Source organism: Erithacus rubecula, assembly GCF_903797595.1.
Source record: "Erithacus rubecula genome assembly, chromosome: 15".
Classification (NCBI taxonomy): Eukaryota; Metazoa; Chordata; class Aves; order Passeriformes; family Muscicapidae; genus Erithacus; species Erithacus rubecula.
Genome location: NC_136667.1, coordinates 2,110,072 through 2,136,892, shown reverse-complemented (window position 1 = coordinate 2,136,892; position 26,821 = coordinate 2,110,072). Strand labels below are relative to the sequence as shown.

The following is a 26,821-nucleotide window of genomic DNA, read 5'->3' as shown; positions in this document are numbered from 1 at the left end:
GTCCTGTGCCTTTGCTAATGTTAGGAAATCATACCCTCAGTCTGCAATTCCCCACAAGAAATTTCCTCTTTGTTAAATGTGAATAATGGGTAATTGGTGATTGGTTATGATTTAGCTCCCTGGACTTGTTAAGTGAGCTTCCTCTGGAGTTCAGGGCTGGTCTGTGAGTGCAGTTTTCACAGCACAGACTATTATTTCATCAGCAGAACACAAACCTTGCTAATTTGTTTTATGATGACAGTGCCTGGTGGCTGGCACTTAGACTTGTTTAAGCTATTGTACTACCATTTTCTTTGGTGTAGCTTTCTGCTTTCTGCAGTAAATGTCATCTGCAGACAAATTAATAATTTGTTATCATTTGCTGGAGCAAGAAATAGGAGAAGTGGAAGTCAGCTAAACAGACAGGCTGCTGTGGTGGCAGAAAGCAGGAAAGCGGTACTTGTGTCTGCCCTCAAAATGTACTGAGAGAATGCAGTAAAGCTGAGAAAATCTCAATTGTTTTGCACTTTCAGTGCCTTGTGAAGAGATAAACACTGAGAGGTGTTATCAAGCTCTGCCACATCACTATTCTGGGATGGAGCAAGCTGTAGTGTAGGGCACCAAGCCTCTTCTTGCAGCAGCAGTTTCATCATCTCTTCATGAACAAGCCTCTGCAGCCAGCCAGGCAATTAAACATAGACATAAATCACTTTTGCCATGTGTCTGTGAGTATCGAGGGCTCTGCAAGTGTGAGGTGACTCTGTCCACTGAGCACTGGAGTGGTTTCTCCCTGTGTCCTGGGGAAGGGTCTCCAGGTGAGCTGTGGTGCTTCATCCCTTGGAGAGGATGCTGAGTCCCCCCAGGGAGCTTCAGCCCAGCTCCTGTTCCTGCCTGGCTTCAGAAGGAGCCTGATCAGCACCTTAGCAGTGACAGGTGAAGGCTGCACTTGTCAGGAAATACTTCATTTGGCAGTTTTTGGTCTTGCCCTGCAGGAGGACTCACAGGTGGAGGACAGGGGAGTCCTTGCTGAGCTGCAGCTGAAGGTGGGGAGCTGCTGCTTTTAATTAAATCCACCAGCAGCCAAGCAGCCTGGCTGGATTCCATGGCCTCCTTTCTTACAGGGGCTCCCCACCCCCAGTTTGTCCAAGGATAACCTGAATGCTGCAGCTTATTTGTGATGTTGACTAAATAGCACATTGCTTTTCTCTTGGTGGTTTGATTAATCTTTATTAAGCTCATGGCCAACCTGGGCATAGTCCCTTGATTTTGCTTTTATTTTTAGTATAGTCCTTTATAAACAAAATCACCTTCATCATTCTCAAAGGAAGGAGTAAAAGTTGCCTCATAGATAGGATATTTTTACTAAACAGGTGTGTTTGTTATAAAGAATTGTAACATACCTGAAGAAAAAAAAAAGTAAGTTTATTGAGTATGTGGTTATTTGCTGGTGCCTTGATGGAGCAGCTTACAAATCATGGCAGTCAGACATATCCTATTATTTATACAATGGAGTTCTTAAGAAAGTTCATTTTTAAGGTAAGCAATCAAGTAATTCCTTATATGGAGATGGGGGAATATTTAACCTTGAGTACAACAACATTAACTCCGGTGAGCTTAATGAATTATTCATGATATTATCCACCCTGAGAGACATCAAATTGCTCTGCACTGTCTGCAAAGTGCAGTTAACAAAAAAATGATAGCTTGGTGAATTGTGTTTGTATATCTGAACATTAAACTAAAGGCAGAGCTGTGGGAAGGCTTTGGGTGTACCTGTACACAGCAAGGTCCTGCACTGCATTTCCTAATCCACTTGCAGTCATAACTCATTAATAATTTGTTTGCAAGGAATGGCCCAATAGACAAAAAAATCATTGAATATTCAAAGGTGCCTATACCAGCTCTAGAGGATGTAATCACTGCAGGCACTAACCTTTTTACAAAGAAACTGTTCATTACAGTCCCTGGAGGCTGCTACAACATCCTGAAGTACATGAAGTTGCCTTTTACTCTATTGTATTTTGCTTTTTACAGACAGAAACAAAACTGCTATTTGCCTTTCAGTATGCAGTGACAATTTTAAAAGCTTGGCTGAGACTGGTGCTGTTTTTTTTTTTCCTCGAGCAAAACAAAATTTCATCTCTTCAAAGTGTTTTTCTGAGGATTTCAGACATGTGCTCTTCACAAATATTTCCTGTCCCCCCATCTCTCATTCTAAGCTCCTAGTTTAGCAGCTTACTTAGGTAAATATACATAATTAAGAAGCATACAGAGAATTATCAGTATTTGGGTTCTTTTGGAAAAACCTCCCTCAAGGAAGTCATGCAAGACACTGAGCCTTGGGGATTCCTTTCCTGAATTTATTCCTTAATAGGAATATACAGAAGATTCTTCAGATTCTCATGTATCATCATTTACAGTTAATAATTTACACACAAACACACACAGGTTCTACATGTACAAGGAGAGATGAAGGGAGTTCCTGATTTTTCTGGTGAGTTGCATTTATTGCATTTTACTCCCCTCACACTGTGGTTTAATAAATAAATTATATCCATATTTTAATAGTAAATTGCCATCTTGCTGGAACTGCTGATTTCAGGAGGTTGGTTATAACAACAGCTTTGTTGGCTCCCAAAATAGAAAAATGGCTCTAAACCATTTTTTTCCTTAATAATGTAATGCTTTAAGAGAAAGCAATTTTGAATATAAAAATACATATTAGGCACACATATACATTTCTACTTTTGAAATACCTTCAAGAATGCCATCAATTTTCAGGGAATATGGGAAAGAACAAATATTCCACTGTTTATCTTCTGTTCAGTAGAGTTGACTGCATTTTACAATCCAATAAAGCAATCTGGGTAGGCTTAACCTATGATGAGACAAGTTTTTAGCACAAAGTTGCATTCCAAAACTTCTTCTCAATAGCTTAAATAGATATCCATGGACAAATAGTTACAGTTTTTATGGCTGCTCATACTCTGGACTTTGCCACAGTATTGATATAATTTTCTGTCATATTTATTATTTCAACATTTAGCATTATTAAACATGATTCAACATTTTTTTAATAAACTTTCAGAATCTCAGCAGGTCTCCACAGTGCTTAGGAGGAAGGGGTGGGGGATGTTTGGAGAGGACAGAATTTTGCTGTCTGACTACAGAACTCCTGCAGAAAGGGATTTATCATTAACTCAAATTCACAACATCAAAAAGATTCAATTGGAACCCCCTGGCATCTTCAGCTCCACATCAAGATGGTATTGCCAATTCCTGAATTTAGTCACTAATTGCTTTTGTCTGTGAGGTGTATTTTAACCCATTAAAACTGCTCAGGGAAAAACCCATGTGTTTTATGGATTTAGCTTCTAATACTTTGTAACTCACAAAATCTGATAACTCTGGTAAATCTCTAAAGATTCCCATCCTCTGAGTCTCATCTGTTCCTTGTGTACTGTGCTTGTAGCATTAATTATGATTTTTTTTCCAGATACATAAGAATGCATTTGCTAATTTTTGAAAAATTCAGATCATTTCAGAGCATGGTGCTTGAGAAAACTGTTTATCATCCAAACATCCACACACACAGAATCTCCCTGGCTGTGGAAGTAACAAAATCAGTAGGATACAGAGCAGGTTACATCAATTCCAACTTTGCCAGGAGATTTTTAATGAAAATATTTAGAAGTTGGTGTTTAGAATGTTGAGACCACTGCAAATCTTGATTAGGAATAATAATTAGTAATTCTGAATTATTTCAGAGCTTAATTAAATTCAAAATTCTCTTTTCTGGAATATGGAAGGCTTGATGTGATAGTGCAGATTGAGGTTGAAAGCAGACTCAGCTGATGGACAAACTCAGCCATGTTCAGCCATATATCTCTGATATTTGGTTGTCAGAGACTTTGGACTGTGCTGGAAGCAGAGATATTTACTTTTCCCATTTACAGACAGGTCAGGACTGAGGTCACAAACAGCACAGTAAAGGAAACCTCAGAGTTTTCCTGCTGCAACTGGATCATGGGAGGCAGCTCTGTTCCACAGGAGTTCAATTTCTAATGCTCCCTGACCCTTACTCTGCTATAAATAATCAGAAATATTCATTACAGAAATGGCAATAGCTTTGGAGAAGTGATGGAGTGTATATTACAAAAGGAAAAATACATCCAATTCTCATAACTCCTTGCAAATTGTATTGGAAAGCCTTCAGCTGAATATATTCATATCCTGCTTTAAGAAATGCTACAAATAATATGATGAGTTGAATTATCCTCAAATAATTCAGCTCATGTAGATGTGTATGTACCTATTTCACTGTTCAGAGGCTTATCATTTTCTGTTTTCAGCCTGATATAGCACCCTGAAATATTGAAAAAAGTCCTTTAATTTAAGGTTGAGTGTCACTATTGAAGTCATGAAGTCCCGTGGATTGAGGAATGCTAACATGGCACTGCTTTGGTTATTTTCCATTTCTGTGCTTTTTATTTTGCTCTATAAGCTTGAATCCTTAGCATTAACAGCCTGGAAAATTCTAATTTTCTAGGCATTAATGTAAAAATGATTTCTGGCTCTGATTCCACGACTTGGTCACTTGCAATGGGTGTAGAGGGAGAATGTGCTGTCAGCACTGCCACTCTTGTGTGCTCTGTTTAGTGAAGGGCACTCTAGAAAGGATCATGAGGCTCTTTTTGTGTTAATATTGTATTTTGAGGATGGCTGTCTTTGGAAAAAATTCCATAGGTCATGTGAATCTTGCTATCTTTTCTCTTTTGTTTTGTTTTTTTTGGTTTTTTTTGTTGGTTGTTGATTTTTTTTGTTGTTTTTTTTTCTTTCTATTCAGCCATAAATGATAGAAACATTGCTGGTTCTGGAGCTCTTGCTGCTGCTTTGGTTTTTTCCCCCCTTCACAGAAAATGGAATTTCATAACGCATTTGCAAGCTGATGCTTCAATAAAAGAAATTAGAGAAGAGCAAGGAATGCAAAATTCTAAGACTTATCCAGGCTGTTAAGGTCTATAAAATGTTGTACCTGAGGAAGTTCTGATAGGAACACTAAGAAAAAAATTTCTGTTCGGTGCAACAGAAGAAAAGCAGATTTTTGTTTTTGAGAATTTATTTTAATTTTTAACCAATTTATTTAACTTTATTAAATATCATCTTTGGGTTTGTAGCTTGAACTAGAAGACATAAAGACCAATAAAAACTCTGAGAGATAACACAGGGGTCTGCAGGGGGGTGAACATTTCTGTAGCATGAGTCATCCTAAGGAAGGATTTCTTATCTTAGGGGAGAAAGTTCCAAGGGGGCCCTAAAGGAGTGTGTGAAGCATCCACAGATCCAGGTACAGGTGAGTGAAAGTGGATGAGCAGTGACTTCTCAATGCTGAGACAGAGCTGCAGGAAAATCCAGGTGTAGGAGAGCTGAGAGGGGATGAGCAGTGATTTCTCAGTGCTCAGAGCTGCAGGAGAATCCAGGTGTAGGAGAGCTGAGAGGGGATGATTTCTCAATGCTCAGACAGGTACAGGAGAGTGAAAGTGGATGAATAGTGACTTTTCAGTGCTGACAGAGCTGGAGGAGAATCCAGTACAGAAGAGCTGAGGGGATGAGCAGTGACTTCTCAGTTCTCAGACAGAGCTGGAGGAGACTCCAGGTGTAGGACAGCTGAGAGGGGATGAGCAGTGACTTCTCAGTGCTCAGACAGAGCTGAGGAGAATCCAGGTGTAGGAGAGCTGAGAGGGGATGAGCAGTGACTTCTCAGTGCTCAGGCTCCAGAGGTGCAGCTCTGCTCTTTCTGCACGAGTTTGTGTCTGCAAGGAGAGGATGCAGATGGGAATTGCATTTCCTTCAGTGACCCATCCTGGCTCCTCTCGGGCTCCTCCGTGCGAGCGCCGCTCATGTTGAAAAAGGAGAGTGAACTTTGCAGAGGGTTCTTGCAGCACATTAACAGTGCCCACAAGTGCAGAGGCCCCTGCAAATTTACAGCTTTATTTACTGCATAATAAGTTCCCAAGGGAGACACAGGCTCAGGTGCACTGATCCATAGAGGCTGAGAAGAAATTGGAGACAAGCAGAACTCAGCAACATCCTCCGAGTGATTACTCATAAACCTTGGAAAAAATACCATTTGCAGCTCTGCTTTTATCCACACAGTGCACTATTTTAACTTCATGTTAGCCTAGAAATCTTCCCATGTTGCCCTGGTAATTTATGTGATGTTCCTTTGCAGGAACAAAAATCTATCTTACACTTAACTCCTTTTGATAATTAATTCTGTCCCATCTGCTTACAGCTGCTGTGGTAGAAATGTGCTGGAGTTTCCTTATTTGCTCATGCCTTGGAGTCATCTTTTAATATAAATAGCTGTGAATCTACCAAAAAGTTGGAAATGAGCCTTTCTCAGTTTCTGACCAGCATATCCAAGTTGTACTCCTTGATGCAATTTTTAGTGTGTTTTTAGGGGAATGCAGGCTGATCTTTTCCTCCTATTTAATAGGAAGGTATGAACTTCAGATGGGATCCATCCTGCACTTGAAATGAATTTTTAAGAGCAGTGTGATCAGCTTCACATGAACAGAAACATCATATCTTTGAGTTTGGCTGTTTTCTTCCCTCTGACAAACCTCACAACATTTCAAGTACATTCTTTTTGCAACCAGGCAATGTTTTTCACCTAATAAATAATTGCAGAGTGTTGCTGCTCTACCAGCTTATTTTATTTAGCACAAAATAAGGCACTTCATGTTTCCCCTTGCCCTGGTTAACACTTTGTGCTTTTATGTAGGGGCTTAAAAAAAAGAATCTTAAAATAATTATCTTTTGACCCAGTTTTTAGGGTAAATGTATCCAACTTTTGTCTTGCATATCTTATTTCTTTTAAAAGCCTGTAAGAAGCCAGGAGAGAATTCCTCCAAAATAAAATAATACAGGAACAAAGCAGCTGGCCCCAAAGTAGAATGATCCTAAAACCTGGACAAATGAGCTCTGTTGACTTTGGATTTCTTGCAGCTTTCCTGGTGTGTGATAATCTCCAGAGTTGGTTTTCTTCTTATGCAGTGAAATAAACACCAGATTTACAGTGGGGAAAAGGCTCTAAATGTGGCTTTAAATGAATAAAATGTGTGTTTGCACAAAGGGGGAGGACATGGTTGTCTGGAAGGGTCCATTTGGCCTTTCCAATCAATCCACTCACCAAGATTTACTTGGATTTTGCAGAAGAAAAATAAAGTGATTCTTTGTAACTTGGCTGAGTTTAAGGAAGTTTAATTTACAAATTGGCTCTTGCTCTAAAGTATTTTATTGCTTTTTATTACTCTGAACTGATGACAGACAATTACTGAAGTGTTATTTCTATTTTTTACGTGTTTGATACTTTTTAATATCTTAAACATCCATTTAAAATTATCCTCACCAAACCCAATACTGAAAATTCCTGGAAGTCCTACTTTTCAGTTAATAATACAAACTAAAATACACATCAGTCCTTATTCATGTGCTGTCACTCCTCTGAGGAGCTGTTCATTTGCCAGATTAGCTCAGATTTTTCTATTTCAGTTAAGACCTGCCAAAAAAAAAAATTATCTGAGGTGTTCAAATAGCTCATAATGAATAAAAATTCTAAAAGGTGCTTTTAAAAGACAGGATTTATTTTCTCTGTAAATTTATATCAAAACACTCATTTCTGATAAAATCACATGTTTTGCTGTGCCATTTTCAAATTGAAATTTTAAATCAAAAAGTGTAATGAGGATAAATTTAGAAATTATTTGGGGTAAATGCTTTTTTTCTTTAAATGTCAAAATATTCAATCTTTTCAGTTTACTTTGGTTTTCACAAACAACTGTGTGCAATCAATGAAATGGCTGTCATTTTTCATAATTTGAGTAAATACAATTCCAGCTAAAAAAAAAAATCAAAAAAAAAAAAAAAAAAAAAAAAAACACAGTGGAAAATCTGGGGGTGATTTTTATTTAGAACAAATTGTGTGTTCTCAGAGAGGCCACCCAGCAGGGACCCAGCCCTGTGCCTGGCAGTGTCTGTGCCTGCAGGAAAAAGCAGAAATTCAACTTTTTTCTGGTTGCTGTGACTGGTTCTGCTCAGTCTTGAGGAAGGAGTTGGACAATTCCTGCTGTGGCAGTGGAAATGGGGACTGAACCCACCTGTAAAAGTACAAAACTCTGAGTATTTCATATTTTGTTGCCCTCCGCACAAAAACATCTCAACCAGTCCTTTTTCAGTCAATGTGACAGAAAAATCAGTGATATTATTTTACTGTACTTTGAAATTCCTTTCTGCTGCAGAAGCCACATGTGAATAAAATAATCCTTGTGAATTTTGGTATATTTTACTGTTAATACACAATGTTTTTAGCTTGGATTACCTACAATGTTCTTTATGAAATCTTTTCATTCTCTGGGATTTGGCTAAACAGAATTGAGAGTCTGAAAGCAGCTGATGAGATTTGGGGTCTGGCTTAAGGGTCAGCACCCACTCTTTGCTCTGCAATGTGTGGGGAAGGATTCAATTGCTGATTCTATTTTCTCTAGGCCAAGAACAAGTGTTAAAATATCATCATCCTTTCCTGAATTTGCTGCTCCATCCATTGCTAACAAGGGCTGGAAAAACCTCTGCTCTTTGTTGATACAATCTGGATTTTAGGTACACTTTTCCACAATTTGTAGATGGATATATTTAATTTTTATCTCTATAAAGACAAATAACTTTCAGGCTACAGAGCTAGTGAATTTTAGGAAGGCAGAAATATTTGTTGTGTCATATTGGTGTGTTTTCTTCTAATAGTGCAGTGGTTCTATGGTTAAAAAAAATCCTTCTCCAACAAAAGGCTTGGTCAGTTCTCAGCCTATTTCCCTAAATTATCCAAGTACTTCATTTCCATTACTCAGTTTATCTACACAAAGCTTTTTGTGTTTATTATGATCATATTCAGTTTTAACAGGCAGCAGAGAATTTAGCAAAGAACTTTTGTCATGGAGGAAGATGCTGGACAGGACTTGGCTTTAGCTGAATTCATTCTGAAATCACCAGAGTTGGAACTACTGGAGACTCCAGAGCTGCACAAACAATTTAAATCATCTGATAATAGGCACTTTTCACCTCATTTCACTTCCTTTTTTTTTTTATTTGGTTCATGTTTCTTCTTTAAACAAAAACGTTTTTATTCACTTCTATCAGTTTCATTCTGTTTATTTTATTTTGCCAGCTCGTCTTTATTGCTGGTGCTGCAGCCACAAATTTTTGCCATCAGTGGAGACTCCCAACATGGAATTGGGATGAACTGCAAATATTATTGTCTGGTTCCAGGCTCTGATTTCATTGCTTTCTTTCCATGTGAATTATTTATATGGCTTTAGAAATTAGCACATCTTCCTTTGGTATTTTTGAATCTACCAAACCAAAAATTTGGGGAAAAACTTTTTCGTTTTTTTGTAGGCAGGAAGTGAACATCACAGTGATCATGTTTTAGGAGTAATTTAATTTAGGACACAGAATAAATTCTAAAACAAAGTGGATGGACAAAAACTCTTAAAAACACTTCTCTAATAGATTCTACTATTTGTTTTTTGACCTATTATTGAATAATATTTTAGATTAAAAAATTACAAAAATGTCAGTATTCTATTAAAATGGAATTAAAATAAAGGCATTAAAATATTAATAGGACATAACCTATTATGTTCTAACTTTTGTTTGTTTACTTACAAAATGTAATAGCAAGAAATAACAAGAAGTTAGGAAAATACCTGATAGCAACGAATAAACAGAAAGCTGTGATAAAGTATCAAAAAATACAATTTTATTAATTAAGTTTTTTAATTAGCACTGTGGATTTCTGGGGAAAACACACCTGGTGAGTATGATCTTGTCCTTCATTAATTTGTATTAGCAGGTTCCAGTTTCTTTTGAAGTCAATGCAGAGGTAGCCTAAGGAGGATGACTAAAATTTGGCTGCTTGCTCAGCCAAAGAGCAGGAAAGGGTAGATTGAAGGTCTTGTTTGCACAGCTCTCTGCTCTCTCTGTTAATTTTTCTGAGCTGTAAATTGTCCTGCAGTCCATAAATAATTTGACTCCTGACATTGCCATGTAAGGAAATCTCTCAAAGATAAGTTTTGCTTTGCTGCTGTCCAATACATTGAGTCAACATCCCTCAGGTTTCGAGTGCCATTCTAATTAAAACCTAGAATTTGGATAGTCAAGTGCCAATTAGTTCACAATTCCCACAGAGCACATGGAAAATCTAATTCTCCTCCCTTTTTCCAAACCCTTTAGATGGCAGCAGAGCAGATGCAAAAGCTTTGTGCTGCTGAAGCACCAGCTGCAAAGAATTCCTTCAGTGGGGCATAAACTGCCACTGAAATCTGTGATTTATTTTTTTCTTTTTAAATTATTTTCTTCCTAAAATACTACAGTTATACCATCTTTACTTGTGCAGTAGTGTAGGCAGCCAACAGGATTTGTGTGTGTGGAAAGTGAGCTCCAAGTGTTACCCCAGTCACAATTCTTTCAAAGCAAAAGTTGTTGGCAATTATAATGAGCCTATTAAGCCTAGTCATGAGTTTTGTTCCATCAGGAAAAGTTTTAGATTATTTTCTCATCTCTTCTATTCCTTTGAGAATAATTAGCAGCATGATTATCTGCTTACTTTAAAAGAGGAAAAAATAATTATTTTCTAATCCCAGTGCAGTGTGTGATATAAAACAAGGCCATTACACCTTTGAATGGGTTGGATTTTTTTTTTTTTCTTATTAAATTAGAATTAGGATAGCCATAAGTGTAAAATGGGTGACACGGTCAGTTAAGTTCTTTGGGGCTGCTTTTCATGAGCACAGTGCCACTGAGCTGGCTGGGCCCTCTCACACCTCATAAGGCCACAAAAAATTCCAGAGGCTTCCAGATGTGACAGATTTGCAGCTGCAATTACAGGGATAAATCCCCAGCAAGATTCAGGTGTGCTCAACGTGGCATTGCACTGAAATGAGTCGTGGTGGCCTCGCCCTTGTGGTTGTCATTGGGGAGGAGAGCACCAAGGACACCTGCAGGGCTCCAAAGTGAATAATCTGCTGCATTAACAGCACATTTCTGGGGCTGCTGAGGGTACAGAGGAACCTTGGAGTGTTTATGGCAAGGAATGGCTGCTGTCTAATGCTGCAGCTGCTTCATGCTCTGTAAAATCAATGATGGTCCTAGGCAGATTTATAGTTTTGAATATTCCAGTTATAGCCATGTTGGTTCAGGAGCTGTGTTTTGTTCTTGAGGAAAGAAGGGGTGCATTTGGGGCACACACCACAAGCTCTTATTCACCTTAGAAGTACAAAAAGATACAGAAAAAGATGCAGAAAACTATATCACTGTGTTTCCATGACTAAAAAGAGAAATCAAATGGCCAATCCATGAATCTGTCCTCACTGGTTTTTGAGGCAGGGGCAGTGGCAGCTCCTGGGGATTTGGAGCACAGTAATTTCTGCATTTCTGCATTGCTCCAAGGGTGTTTGTGTTGGTTTGAATCACTCTTTATGACTAAGTACAGAGCGCAATCACTTCAAGAAAGGAAAGTTTTTATGGTAATTTCTATCACTTACAAAAGTTTTGAGGCAGTTCTGGCTCTAGAGTTGGTGTCCACATTGAAGGTATTGTGAAAAAGGCAGATTGGTCCCCAGATTGTGCCTGACATCTTTGTGCCATTCAAGTCCTTTTTGATGGAATCATAAGAGGAGATTTCTCTTTTCTGGGGCTCTAACCAGTGGCTGGCTTAATTTTTTACATTCTCTGGCAGGAATTTGCTATTGATAATTGCAAGTTAGAGTTTGAAGGGCACCAAGGGGAAATTCTCTAAAATCAAAGAACTGGTACCACCTTGGTGATTTCTAAAGGAAATATCATTTTCTTGCTCTAAATGCACCAAAAATAAAAGAGCTATGACTGGGTGATGTAGATAAGGAAAATAAAGGAGACCTTTAAAATGGGTTATATGTATAGCAATCAGCATTAATTGAGCAAAAAGATGCTGACAAAATTCCTTGTGATTTTTAACACTTTATTTCTCCAGAAGAAGTAAATGCCAACACTGTGAATAGTAAATATAATTTCTGTGATAATGCCAGAATGATGTTTCTTGTTATGGTTTAATGCCTGGTTTCTGCATCACTGGGGAAGCTGCTTAATATGTGCAGAACAGCAGCAAAATTGTTAATAGAGGAGAAGCAGCTCCCAGTGTTGTGCTCAAACAAATCCTATTGATAGAACAAACAGCAACCTGCTCCTGTAAAGCACCAGCCCCTCACTGGAGCAGCTTGCTGGGCTGATGCAAATCTTCACAGAGAAGCAGAGCATGAAATGTGTTCTCTGTAGAGCACTTGTGCACAGGCTGGAGGGTGTGTTGGCTGAGGAATGGATTCTGAGGCTGCACTGGAGGTTCCTGGTGCAGTTCTTGGTGAAGAACTTTGAAAAAGAGGATTTGGTGTCACCCAGCTGGCACCCAGCTGCTTTGCCTAACTGCTTTCCAAGGGCTTTTAGGTTTTAGTGTGCTGACAGGTCAGACAATAAAACCATTTCTTTAGCGTAGAGTGTGGTTTTGTATTCACTAACTTGTGTATCATATTTATGTCCTTGTTATTTTAACATCCCTACATGACTCACAGAGATCAGGGGTTGTATTAAGGCAGTTTGTCTCCTGCAAAAGTTACAAAGCAAAAATGATTACATACTGAAAAAACAGTTGTATCTAATTGCAAGAATAGTGTACTCTCAAAATCAATATCCTTGAAAGAAAAAAGAATTAAAAGCAATAATAAAATCTATTAGAAGTTAAATTGCTATGATATATTAGGGTGTGTTGGTAAAATGGTTTCCTATCTTCTCAATGGTGCATTGAGAAGCAAGGCAGGATGGATGGATGAGTCATAATATCCATTATTAAGAAATGGTTAGGGCTCACCAATATCCCAGGGTCATTAGGCAGCCTAATGGGAATAATTCTGGTTCCAGAAAAGGAGCTGTCCTGCCCCCACCTTCTGATAACTGGGTGGAGTTTCTGCAGCAGCCCCTGCAGGAGTGAGCAGAGGTGACCCAGGCTGTGGGTCTCCCTTCCCAACAGAACATCTGCAATTCTTCCCTGGTGGAGGAAAAACAGAAATTGGGATTTTTGTGATGTGAGCAGTATGTCTGCCACACATGTGGCAATGCAAGAGTGAAGTTTGTGATGAGAAAGGAAAACTGACAGAAAACCTGGTGAACTTAAAGGCTGCTGGGATGTAACCACATTCTTCTACTCCTTTTCTTTTAAGAGCTTTAGTGGGAAATCCATTGTGCAGAAAACAGGAATACACACTGATCACAACTGTCTCTTCATTATTCTAATAATATTTGATTACCAATTTGTTTAGCAAAGTGTTGGTTTTATTTACAGGTTTCTTGATTGCTGAGTTTGTATTTTAACCCCATGGAGATGTTTCCAAGGCACAGATTAGGCTGCAGTGTTGTGTTAGCAGCTGTGGACCATCCGTGGAAGGAAGGTGCAGACTGAACACTTCTCAAGCAGGATTAATAGCATTTGGGTATAAAGATGATTTAAGTCATCTTTTATAAGGGTGGATAGATAGCAGGTTGCAATTTTATTTTCCATTATTTCTTTAATTAAACATGACGCCCAGACCAGGTGTAATTACATCAGTGAAACTGTATTTCAGCAGTATGTTCCAATTTTTGTTTAATCAATACCTTCCAAAGCAGAACTTTGCTGCACAATTTTTCTGACAAGCTTTTTTGGCAAGTGCTGTGAACTTCTCTGAGCTGCTGGGTCCTAATTGCCCAGAATTCTCATCAGATATTTCTGAGAACCCTCAAGCTTCATTTCTCTCCACATTAATTCCTTTAATTCTTGTCCATCTCATGCTTCTCCTCAAAAGGCTCAGTGAAAGTGGATTCATTATTATCAGTGAAGATGCCCCAGTGAGGAATTTACAGAGTGGTGATAAAGAGATTAATAATTCTCCATGAAAAGGTGAACAGGTCCTGACAGCTGAAATGTGCAGCAAAAATTAAACAACTCACACAGTAATGAAGACACCCCAACCAAAATTCACTGTGTGTTAAATCAAACTGCACACAAACCTTGAGCACTCGACTTTGTCAGTTTTAACAGCGTTTAGTCTGAAATCAGTGTGAGGGGATGGATGTATTCAAACAGGATTGCTTAGGCCTGGTCAAACTTGATTTTTCTACAGCATGACAGAAATTCTGCATGCCATAATTTATAATTTTAATGTTTTTTTTGCTTTTTTTTAAACTAACAATAAAAACAATCAAAAGTGACAACAGTAGCAATTAAAATCCATTCTGCCAGCATCATACTCTGTTGCAGTCTGTGTTAATAACTCTAATTCTTTGTTTCCTGGATTTATTAGAGCTACTGATGTCTCTACAATTGGTCTGAGCATGGTGTTAATAACACCAGGGCTGTGGGTTCAAAAAGTTGGGTTTTATGTCCTGATGGATCCCTTCCAACTCTGAATATTTTGACTGTGAAAGCTTGAAAAGAGTTTTAAATCAATTACTATGAAAATAATAATGCAATTAATAATATAGTAATTAATTATATGATGATTATATAAATTAATATTGAATAAATTGATTAAATAAATTAAATAATAAATTGATAACCCCCCATCAGTTCCACTCTGTCAGTTTTAGGTACAAACATGCAGAGAATGTGGGCAGGAATGGCAAAACCACTCAGTGCTTCTTTTCTCTCAGCAATCACCTTGTGCTGAGGGTGTTTTCTGTTTGCACCACAATAAATAAAGCTGCATTTCAATAAGAAAGCAGGAATGAGATGAGAATGCATAAGAGAGTAAATTGTGTGTGACCCAAGCAGAGAGGAGTGCAGACAGGACATGCTGGGAAGGAAGGTCTGGGGAGTTGGGTGATGGTGCCCAGGGACAGCTCTGGAATGAACAATGGCAGATGGAACAACTGCAGCTGAGATTCAAAACCCACAGAAAAAAAAAGAGAAAAATCACATTCAGGGGTTTTTTAAAGCCTTGATGGAATTATCCTCATGTGTCTCTTAATATTCCTTGAGGTAATCGTCAAAATCCTCATTTTTAAATGGGCAAAAATCTCTGCTCTTTTTAGAAATAGTTTCATTTCAAGATATAGAAACCAAAGACTTACAAGAGCTATTTCTTCATTTTTTTTTCTCTACTGAATTAGAGCTGAGTGTATTTAAAATGTTCCTCTTCTTCTGAATACCATGGCATCAAAAAGTTTGAGTCTGGTGGGGTGTGAGGAGCATTAGAATGATGTAATTTATAGGATTGACATGGAGCTGAAATTTGTATTCCTGGGTGAGCAGTTCAGAGCTAGAAACATCAAAAAAGGAAAGGAAAGGAAAGGAAAGGAAAGGAAAGGAAAGGAAAGGAAAGGAAAGGAAAGGAAAGGAAAGGAAAGGAAAGGAAAGGAAAGGAAAGGAAAGGAAAGGAAAGGAAAGGAAAGGAAAGGAAAGGAAAGGAAAGGAAAGGAAAGGAAAGGAAAGGAAAGGAAAGGAAAGGAAAGGAAAGGAAAGGAAAGGAAAGGAAAGGAAAGGAAAGGAAAGGAAAGGAAAGGAAAGGAAAGGAAAGGAGAAAGGGGAAAAAATTCTCATTGAGTTTTGGGTGAATCTTGCTGTGAACCAAATTTGTAAAAAAATGCAAGGTAGGTTTCAGTGAGAATTCTCATCCAGCCTGGAATTTAGCTCTGTGCCTGGTGACAGAGTTGTGTCTTCTCTGGACTCTGCAGATTGCACCACACTCCTGCTGCTTCCAATCAGTGAACACTTTGTCCAGAACTGAAGTTAGTTTTTAAATAAGTCATCAGAAATAAAGGAAATAATAGGAAAGCCACGTGACTTTCAAACAATGCTTTCTACATTTCTAATAAATCTGAGGATGTAAAATGTTAGAACTATTAAATGCAATTCCAAATGTTTGGTTGTTTTTTTCTTTTTTCCCCCAGTATTTACATATATCTAGTGCATATGGAAAATATCTTTCTGAGAAAGTGAGGATCAGTCACTTCAGAAAGCTCTAAACTCAAAGAGGCTGTTTGTTGTCTATTGCAAATTTTCACAGAGACTCTTGTTATTGCCTTCAGTGGAAGATAAAAGGTTCTTACTACAAATACCTTATTTAATGAGTTGACTTTTCCAATTTTTAAATAAGTTCACTTAAAAATATTTTCAAGAAGTGTCAAAGAATTCACATTGGATAGTATGAAACAGGCAGGGTGAGGACATGAAAGAGAATGTGTTTGCACACAAAGGATGAGTGTCAGTTCAAAGCTCCCTGTGACCTTCCTGTTTAACAAACACAAGCCAGGCTTAGCTCTGCTTTATAATTGCAGCCAGACCAATACATGTAAATATCTCTAAATAGATATAAATAGATATAAATGTATATAAATAGATATAAATATATAAAAATAAATATATATAGATATATATAAATATATATAAATATCAGAGCAGTAGGCTAAGATGAGGAAGGAGAATGGTTGTTCAAAACTGGAGTGCAAATAATCTGTGCATAAAAGATTTAAAACACAGCAGAAAGAGCATCAAGTCTGACAAGGAGCTAAAGGAAAACTTTATATTCTGAGTCTTTTTATAACTCTTTTAATCCAGGATCATCAACCTCCACAGTTTTTTACAAGTTCATTCTTCAGTAAGAACAACTAATTTTCAGGCATTCTCCTATTTTTAATTTTTTTGGGGGAGCAAATGAGTGCTGTGCTAAGCAGAGCAGCTTTCAAAATATTTGTTCTAACTAGCCTAGCAATACTAAAAACTTAGCTGAATTATATGTTCTTAAATCTCTTTTGGGTTTATATATAATAAAAATATACAAACAAGTGAAAACTGGAGAAACTGAAACTGTTTAGATACTTCAGGCCATACAACTTACCAGTTCAAAATTTAGAAATAGAAAATGAATCTTTTTTTTTTCCTGTAATTTGCCTCATCTATATCATTAGAGTATTTTATATCTCTTCTTTATAATAGGATTCAGAAAATTTTGTCCTTGCACAGGTTAAAAGTGAGAATTTCATATTGAAAAACATCTTTAAAGAATATTTGTCCCAGCTTCTCCACAGGAAAAATTATTACAGCAAAAGCTTTATATTTAAAAAACGTAATTTTTAAAAATCAATCTAACAGCCATACTAAATAAACAACTCAATTTATGTATCCATAATTAGTAAGATTCAGCCACTAGGCAGATAAAATGCAATTTGTAATTATGTTCTTGGTGAAAAGCCTCCTAATTATTGCACAGTAGTTCTGGGCACTCAGGGCATTGCTCCTTTCCTGGTGTTATTTACTGAGCAAGATTTAATTTATCTCTTGGATCATTATGAACTCTGTTTTCACTGGAATTTTTGTCACACAACAAACATTCCAAGAATTCTCTCATGTGAAAATATTTTTGCTGTATTTCTCAGCTTCGATACAGAACAGCAATGGATTTTCACTGAAAACAATATTTGTACAAATATTACTTAGAGCTCTCTTAATTGTGCTTTTTGCCAATCATATGATTGTAGAATTTTATTTACAGTTGCACCTTTAGGTTTCATTAGAACTCCTTTTTCATCATCCATTTGCTGAATAACCTCAATAAACAGCCAGTTTATTTATTATAAATTTGCAGCAGGACTGCTGGAAAATTTGATTAATTGGATGAAGGAGCATCATGATCCCAGCAAATATTGTGGTTGGTGAAGGATTTTCCAAATTCCTCCTGTTTTTAGGCTGCTGTTATTTCAAATATTAAATGTGTGTGTACCAGGATGTTTATGTGATTTCCATTTATTCTGACCCATTTTTTGATGCAATTGCATAAAGAGGTTTTGCTGCTGAAGGAATTTTTGTTTCTAAAGGATCTGGAAACTTGACAAAGCTTTTAGATTGCTGGTGTTCATGGTTCTGGGTATTCTGGTGATCATCCCAAGTGCTGCCATCCTTAGAGCTGTGTCTGGAACCAGCCTTACAGTTCTGATGCATTATTGATAAGATTAATGAGACTCAATGAGGTTTGAAGTTTTAGGATCTTGTTTACACACATGTACACAGGAAAATGAATGCAAATGAGTTGTGAAATTATCTTAATTCATTTTATCATTCGTTTAGGAGCGAAATAACATAAACTACATTAGGATCATTTTAATTTTAAATAAGAATAGCTGCACAAGGACTTAGGATAATGTAATTAATCCACTTCAAAGTTCATACATTTTAGTTAATTCCAATTAACCTTCTTGAGTAGCATCATGTTGGTAAATTCCTGAGCAGCCTGTCTCTAATGCAGTCATGTAGAGGACCAGAAGTGCTTCTGGCATCTCTCAGAATTAGAACAGGGAACAACTTTCCTGAAGATGCTTCTATCTTCTGGGATATATTATTTTGCTTTTTGTGACCAAAAAAAAGCTGTAATACTGAGGAGTATTACAGAATTCTTTTTACTTTTCTCAGGAAGAAGAAAATACCCCCCTAACATTCCTATCCTCACACAGGCAGTATAAAAGACTGTAAGCATTATCCCAAAAATCAGCAATCTTCCTTTTTCTAGATTTCTAAGCACTTGCATTCCTACAAATGCATCCTTTAATGTCTGTGCTGTTCTGTGTCACAGCATCATCCCTGGAGCCAAATCCCCAGCACAGGGTCAGAACATCCCATTCACATATTCACATGGTCAGAAGATCCCTTTGGGAGCTTTGGTTTTCTCTGTGTTTATTTTAAAATAAGTGAGGAGCTGTCTCTTCCTTTTCTGGGCACTTCTTTCCTTTGGGTGAGGCCTCTGGAAAGTTTTCAGCCCCCCTGCCAGCCCAAATCCTCCTTGCAAGGGGAGGAAATGAGAGCAGGGTTTGTGCTGTAAATTGGACAGGATTTCCATCCTTCCAGTGAGGTTTGGGGATGGAAACTTGGGGTGCCAATTCCACAGTGCTGACATAATCTAAACAATTATTTTAGATTATTTTTGCCTGTTTAGCAAAGTGCAGAAGGAATTTACACACTTCAGGCTTCATGCTCAGGTTCTGGATCAGAGTTGTTTTCCTCCTTGCAATGTCCCACATTATTTGGACATTTCAGTTTACAGGATAATGACCAGTTGATCTGTTTATTTCCTGGTTATCATTTTCATTTAATCTACAGCCCTACTACAAAACTCTGCATCAAAATGGCTTTTCTTCATTTTATTGAGCACTCTTCTTCTTCTCAGGCATGCTGTTCTGTCGTTTCTTATTTTCCAGATCTCTTTTTCAAATGCTGCCATCAGCTTTTTCCTGCATGTGGCACCCAACAATTTTTGGACTTGTTTTAAAATTCTCTCAAATCTGTGTTTCCTTCTTATTCTTCCATTGCTTCCATTTATTTTTATTCCACTGCATAATATCTTGTCACTTTCTTCTGGGAAAAAAACCTGACAAAATGAGGTGTCTGTCTGTGCCTTCCTGTTGGTTTGACATTATTTTGTAATAAGGGCTTCTATTATTTTTAATAACACAAATAATAAAATTGTATTGCTTCATCCAAAGACACCAGTAGAGTTGAGATGAGAAAGGAAATTTGAGAACATCAACCAAATACTTTCTAGAACTAAAGTGGTTAAAATTAAGCATGGTATTAGCATCAAGAACTTTAGGATGTTATCTAAGAGTGTAAAGCTAAGTAACATTTCCAGGTAGTAAGGAACATATAGAATATTGTAAATTAGGGATAGGAATAGGGCAATAATTAACCTGACTAGAGGCACTCTGAATATTTTACCCAGTGCTTACAGTTCTACATTATCTTCTTATAACACCAATGATGTTTCACCACATAAGCAAAAATAAAACACAATGTTTTATCTTGCACTGTGTTCTGTTGGAAGTGATTCCAAGTATTTCTGTTGCATTTTTTGGGGACTTCTTAAAAAACAAAAACAAAAACAAAAACAAAAACAAAAAAAAACAAAAACAAAAACAAAAACAAATCACTTATGTCAAGGCCAAAAAGCCCAAATTTCATCTAGTGTGTAAAAGTTTTAGCTAAAACTATCATTGTGAGTAGAAGTTGTTGCATGGGAGTTTTGTAAGCAGAATAATCAGAATAAAGATCAAGAAAGACTGACTAACTTTGCATCAGATATTAGTGTGAAAATATTATTAAAATTAATGCTGTTTACAGGAAAAGCAGATACTGGATCATTATGCCATTGCATATTCTGAATATTCTGGGTTTTGTTTGGACTTTCCCAATGATTTGGCCTTTGAGTACAGTAAACTTTGTTCTTGAACATAGAGAAAAAGTGTTCTGACATTAGTGAGAGTAAAACTTAGAAGTAAATTCAGGGCTCATCAGAGATTCTCTGCAGTGAGAATTAGCATATGAGACTTTATATAAAAAGTTAGAAAAAGAAAAACATCTCTGCAATGCATATTCATAAAGCTGTACCCATAAAGCTCACTCCAAAGTGCAGATTATTGCATTACAGGAGTCAACTTTTCAATGAACATGCCCTTAAACATAAAATAATAATGTCTGCAATCTTGATTATTGTTGTTCATATATGTTTCTGTAATATCTTACTCAGAGTCTAAGATTAAACTCATTAGTCTACTCAAATCTCAAATACTTTTTTTCCATGTGATTTTAGGTAGAAAATAGTTAATAATTTACTCAAAATAGTTAATAATTTACTTTTTGTTTAGCTTTTAATAGAAAGGAACCAATTTCCAAATACTGAATTAGAAATGAAAACAGAAAAGCCCTTCCTTCAGAGAACAAAAAATAATTTGCAGTGATCTAGAAGAATAACAAGAACAAGGAAGAAAAACTATTTTATTATGAGTGTAATCACACTGAGCATAATTTTTTTTACATTTTGTTGCTTCAAAACTATTCACTAAAGAGATGCTGAGAGGAAGTGGTTTTGGGGAATAACAGGGGCCATGTGCTAAATAAATTTTCAATGTTTTGTGGTGGAAAGAGTGTACTGAAAAAACAATGTGCAACCTCACAAAGCACAGAGAGACCTGCAGTGCTGGGGTGGGATTGGCTGTTCAGGAATTCAGGAATCCTCTGCAAGGTGCATTTGTAAAGTGAAATTTCACTTTGTGGGAGATTTGTCCCTGATCCCAATGCTGGCCCCAGTAATTTCAGAGGATATTCTGGGGGTGCAGGGAGCTGGGTGACACAGACTCTGCTTCCAGACCTTTCCTTGCAGCAGGAGCAGGTCTGGATGCTCTGCTGCTGTAAATTCCTGTCTGAAGGCTGTGGCAGCTCAGGATGTGCTGCCTGGATTTTGCAGATTTACTCACAGCCAGAAGGGTTGCACTGCAGCAGCAGCTCAGGCTTTATTTCATGCTGCTGCTTGGGAGGATATGTAAATTGTGCAGGCACCAGGTTTTTGGTTTTTTTTTTCCTTCTTGCCTCCAGATGCACTGTTTCAATTTAGATATTGCCAGTTTGTCTAAGCAAGTTTGGATTAGGTCAATACTTCATGCTATTCCTGAAGCATCCTAGTTTTCCTTAGAGTCCTTTCATTGAATAAATTGCACTTTGAGTCAATACTGAGCAAATCACTGTGTTCAGAGGCACTTCTGCAGACAATGTGTCAAACAAGTGTCTCTTTAATTTGAAACTTTTTATGGGCAAGCATCAGCCAAAAAAAAAAAAAAAAAAAAAAAAACCAAGAGTGGTAAAATGTGACCAAAATAATTTGTTCTTGAGCTTATGTGAATATTCAAAAACCTGCTGTGCTTTGCCATATATTCCAGATTCAGTACTTACCTACCAAAAAAAAACCTAAACAACTTAAAGTGGCAATTTTGGAGTGTTTAATAATTGTCACTGAGAAGGAGAAAATGTTAAGTTAAAAAAGAAAAAAAAAAAGAGAGAGTTTATTAGATTTCTAAATCAGTAACAGGCCTGTGCAGGGATTCCTGCTCGTGGCAAATCTGGCCTGTGCTGACAGATGTGTTTATGACACAGGTCTGGAATAATCAGAATATTCACAGTTGTTGTCCCTCAGCTGATGTGGTGCAGCCAAGCCAGGGTGCAAGGAAATGTGATTACACTGTACAGGGTGACAGGATTGTGAAGTTATGAAGTAAATAATTGTAAACAAGTATTTTCCTCTGAGGAGACAGAGGGGCCAAGGAGGGAGACTTAAGGAAAGCTCAGTATTTATTAAATATTTCCTCATGTCTCAGTGGCTCTGGCAGAACTGTTTCTTATGTATTTTATAAAAGCTGTCTGGAGGAAACTCGTGTCAGGAGTTTACTCACTTTGCACGTTCTCCAAACTGCAGAATTCTGTCAAACCCTGTCACCAGGTGCTTTATCCTCATGATGGGAGGGATTCTGTGAAATGATCAAAGCCTTGCGCCACTGCCTTTACTACCTAATGATTTTTGCTTCTATTTTTAGCAGACCCTTTGTACCTTCCTCCTAAAATAGCAATAGGAGTCTCCATAAAAGCAGTGTTAAATCTCAGTAACAGCACAAGTACTTTGCTCTTTCTGTATTCTGTGGCCTGTTATGCAAAAGAGGCTCAGAGATAAATTAAAAGATTCCCTGTGGGATGCACCACTCCTTCCTCCCTGGGGAGAAAGTTCAAATACTGCACAGGTGAAGGAGGCTCACCTCAAATTAAAGCATTTATCCCCTAATGCTCTGCCAGGTAAAACTGCCTAAGTGTCAAGGAGAAAGGACTTGTTTAAACTGCAGGCAATAAAGCCAAAATTATATTCAGCTCAGTAAAAGAAACAAGAAACAAACAGTAAAAGAGGATAAAAAGTGCAGTTTATAGAAAATGTGATGACAAGTTGTTTCTTTTCAGTCCTTTTTTTTTTTTTTTTTTTTCTTTAATTCAAGGGTTGTGCATAATCTAATGTGAGGTTTTAGGATATTGTGGAGAAACAGGGAATGCAGCTCAAGAGCTCTGTGACAGAGCTTAGAGCTGGATGGTTCAGGAGCAAATTTTGGCTTTCAGCACTCAATAGAAGCTGCCAGTAGTTTTGGAACACTGAGGACAAAAAAGTCTGGGCCATGCAGTTGGGGAATAATGCAAGTAAGAGTTTGCCTGAGGAGGTAAAGCCAAGTTTCTACTGTAGATCATAAAAGTTTATGGTGGTGGGGTGGTTCAAATCCACCAGGTGAAGGAATGAGCTATTTGTCATCTCCTCTTGCTGCTATTGCTGGTTTTAAACAGTTCTAGACTGCAGTGTGCTCTGTGAAAAGTACATTATCTATTTCTTGATATCTGTATGAAGCAGTTACACTTTGCTAATCACACTTTTATAAAATGCAGTGAAGAAAGTAATGAATTAGGACAGTGTGGTGAGGAAACAGAAGGGGAGGACTTACAGTTTGAGGGGAAAAAAGCCAATCAAAAACCAAACCAAACCTCTTCCAGGAAATAAATTTATTGACATTTTTGTGGAGATCATCTTAAAATCTGTTCTGAGTTAATGTATTCTGATTTAGAAGTTGCTGTAAATTTTTCAAACATTGACCAGGAGTTCTTGCAGTTTCTTTTGATGAATTTGAAGCAGTACCAGAATAAAAGAAGTCTGCTTTTACTTCATTCTTTTATTCCAAAGAGAAAGGGAACAGCAACTAAAGCATTCAAATGGAGAAAGAACAAGCACTTAAAATTCTAAGGAAAAATCTAAACAAACTATGGGATGTCTCAAAAACATCTCTTTACTGTCATAGGTCTATTTAATACAATTAAATTGTCCCATTCCTCCTATTCTAAAAACAAAAACAAAAAAAAAAAGAGGTAGAAAAACAAAAACAAAAAAAAGAGGTAGAAAAACAATCTGAAAAGAAGGTTTGACAGGGAATATCAGCTTTGAACCCAACAGGATGCCCTGTTAATAGCATGTAGTTAAATTCAAACAAACCAATGTGCAGAAGAGGCAAAAAAATGCAGGTGTTGTTTGTCACAATTTTGAGTTTTGATAGGATAAATGCAGTGATAATGTGGATTGTTGGAATGCTAAAGGTGTGAGAGCCACCAAGGCATGGAACTCTCCCTGTCCCAATGCTTTATGTGCTGCCCAGATAATTTTACACTCAGGTTGTACATAGGGAATGTTTCTTTGCACTTCTGTGTGTTCTCAGAATTCACTGGGAACCAGAGCATCTGCTAAACTGTGTATAAAAAAAGAAAATATCCACAGATGCATTTCACTGGAGCTTTGGCAATCAATTGGTAAAAATGAGTTCTTAATGGTAGATTATTTTGTGGGGTGGAAATTTGTGATATCATGACCTTGCTGCATCAAGCACACTGTTCATGCCTGGATGGAGTTTCTGACAAAATCAGCATGTAATCATGAGCCTTTGATCAAAAGTTCAGGGGAGAAGATACAGTCACTGAGAGTTTGACAGGGTCACTTTGAAAATGCATTCAGTGTGCACTCTTGCATACCTGCTGCACAGTGCAGCTCAGAAAAGGCATTTCAAAAAATGGCCCCATCACCAGGTGCTTCATCTCTGGTGATATCTTTGGATCCCATTTCCTTGGAAAGTTAACAAGGCATATTCTAAGGATAAATGCCTTTGACTGGGGTACATCCAATATTGTATATTCAATTTTTCATGAATATGAATGAGTGCCTTCAAAATTAACATGTAAGAATGCATTTCTTCCCAGTGAGGACCATTGTTACACATATTTCTGAATGTAGAATACACTGGAAAGCAATGGCTCTGAGGCTGAATTTAATAAAATATACTCCACATATTCTGGCTATTTTAGTAACTTGTCACATTGTTCAGCAGATCTGATACTAATGAATGAATGGATGACTAAAAGCTGAACAGAAATTAGGTTCTAATCCTGTCAAATTGCCAGTCTGCCTCCTCCTGAAGTGAGTGAACAAGCAGCAGGATCTTGCCAAAAGCATCCAGCCTGGGATCTCCTTGTTCCTGCACCCCCATAAGGCATTCAGCAGTGAGTTGAGTTTTAGCTGGTGCTTAGTATTTACTGCTGAGGGAGCCTCTGCTTCCAAAAATAAGTGGATTGATAATTATGTTCCTTTTCCTGAAAATGCACACTCTTGTATGTAGCTAAACCATATTATTGAGCCAAAATTATGGGTGCCTCAGGGTAGTCTCTTTTTTCCCCCACTTAATTCATGGTTAACATGAAGAAATCCAAGATTAATAATGAAACCTCGGAGAAAATTATATCTGCTGCTATTTATAGTCTGGATTCCTGTGGCCCCTGCTCAGGGCTTGAAGGAAACACCAAGACCCACCAGAATTCCAGATTTTGTGCATGCAGAGCCAAGCTGGAGTTGCACACATGAGGTTTGCTGTGTTCACACAGAGCCCAGAGCTGGGATGACAGCTGGGGATTTGTGTGCAGAAAATGCTCCAGAGCTGTGCCATGCTGACTGAGATGGAGACCAACACATATTTTAGGAGCTTTTCCTCTCAGAGACAGAGAAAATGTTGGGAAGGTCTCACCTAGCAAACGTGCATGAGGTGTGGGTCCAAACTGTGGCTGCTGCTGACAGTTTATCACAGCATCCCTCTGGGATCCTAACAGCCAAAGGTACTGCAGAGTTGGAGAATCTTAGTTTAATTTGGCTAAATAACGACTTTCTGGTCATTAATGTGTGATTATTTAGTTATTTCAGTTCTACTACAATATAAATAAACCCTGAGGCTCGAGGCAGCCTTTGATTTTAGGATGTGCCAGTAAAAGCAAGTGGTGCAGACTAATGGCTTCCTTGAACACCCCTCAGAATATGAAAACTCATCTACATATCTGTCATTGGATATGTGATAATAGCTACAAATCTAACATTAAAATTTCATTTTCCCTCTTCTCCAAGATGACATGAATAAAAACCATTCAGAGTTGTAGAAAATTCTTTTTATGATCTCATTTCTGCTTACACACTAACCAGCAAGCACCACTTTCCTTAGCTCCTCTCTCACATCAGGGTGTTATAGTTTATGACCTGCATGTTAAAATTCTCCACTAGTGGAGGAAATATTGCAAACAAAACACTGGAACCACAGAAACCCAGAGGTTGGAGAGAACCTCTGAAGGTCACCTCGCCTGAAAATTGAAATGCCACTGGAAAAGGCAGCACAGCACTCTTTGTAAGTAAATATTTTATTCTTGATCTTTATTTATATAGGAAAGCCAAGAGAAACCTTGTTGCTCTCTCAGCAGATGAGGAAAACATTAAGAATTTCTGTGTGCCACTGACACCCAGAAGCTGGAAAGGGCAGGGGATGTCCAGCAAAATCCTGCAGCAGCCAGTGTGAAACAGGTCACCCCTTGCTCTTGGCTGCTCTCTTGTTCCTGTAGCAAAGAGCCCTAGAAAAAATCAGGTTGGTAGATTAGAAATTGTGTTTTCCTGAAGAAAGGCTTTGAGAGTGGTGAAACTTTAATAAAATGTCATTCCCAGTAATGTTTTTTTTAATAAAAGGGTACTTGTGGTGGAGGTAGACCCATCCCAGGGCTGGGATGAAGAAGCAGCAGAATAAACATGTTTATATTTCTACTCCTTCCCTGCATGTGGTCAAAATAATTTAGAAAGAGCTTTCATTTCTTCAGCAGAAATTGAATAAATATTTCATTCTAGTGATGCTCTCATGTTAATGATTTTGGCTGGTCACCTCTGAAGGAAAGATAATTTTTTAAGTGCTTCTATACTGGGAAGACACTGTGTTTTCTAATCTTATTATTGAGTTTAATTAGTTTAGGTTAAAGGTCATAAAATGCCAGATTTAAAGTAAATATAATATATAATTGCTTTTAGAGTGGATT

At 37.6% G+C, this 26,821-nt stretch overlaps 1 protein-coding gene across 4 annotated transcripts in view; it reads left to right on the top strand.

Annotated features, from left to right (window-relative positions):
* Positions 1 to 26,821, top strand: part of PCDH11X (protocadherin 11 X-linked) — a 394,642-nt gene that overhangs the window by 307,736 nt on the left and 60,085 nt on the right. The window contains exon 7 of one of the 4 annotated variants that reach the window (XM_079319076.1): positions 25,969 to 26,033. The exons of the other annotated variants lie outside the window; for them this stretch is intronic. Within the exon in view, the coding sequence (XP_079175202.1) occupies positions 25,969 to 26,027 (59 nt within the window). The 3' untranslated portion in view covers positions 26,028 to 26,033. Of the gene's footprint in view, positions 1 to 25,968; positions 26,034 to 26,821 lie in introns of those variants that run through there. 4 annotated transcript variants of the gene reach the window in all.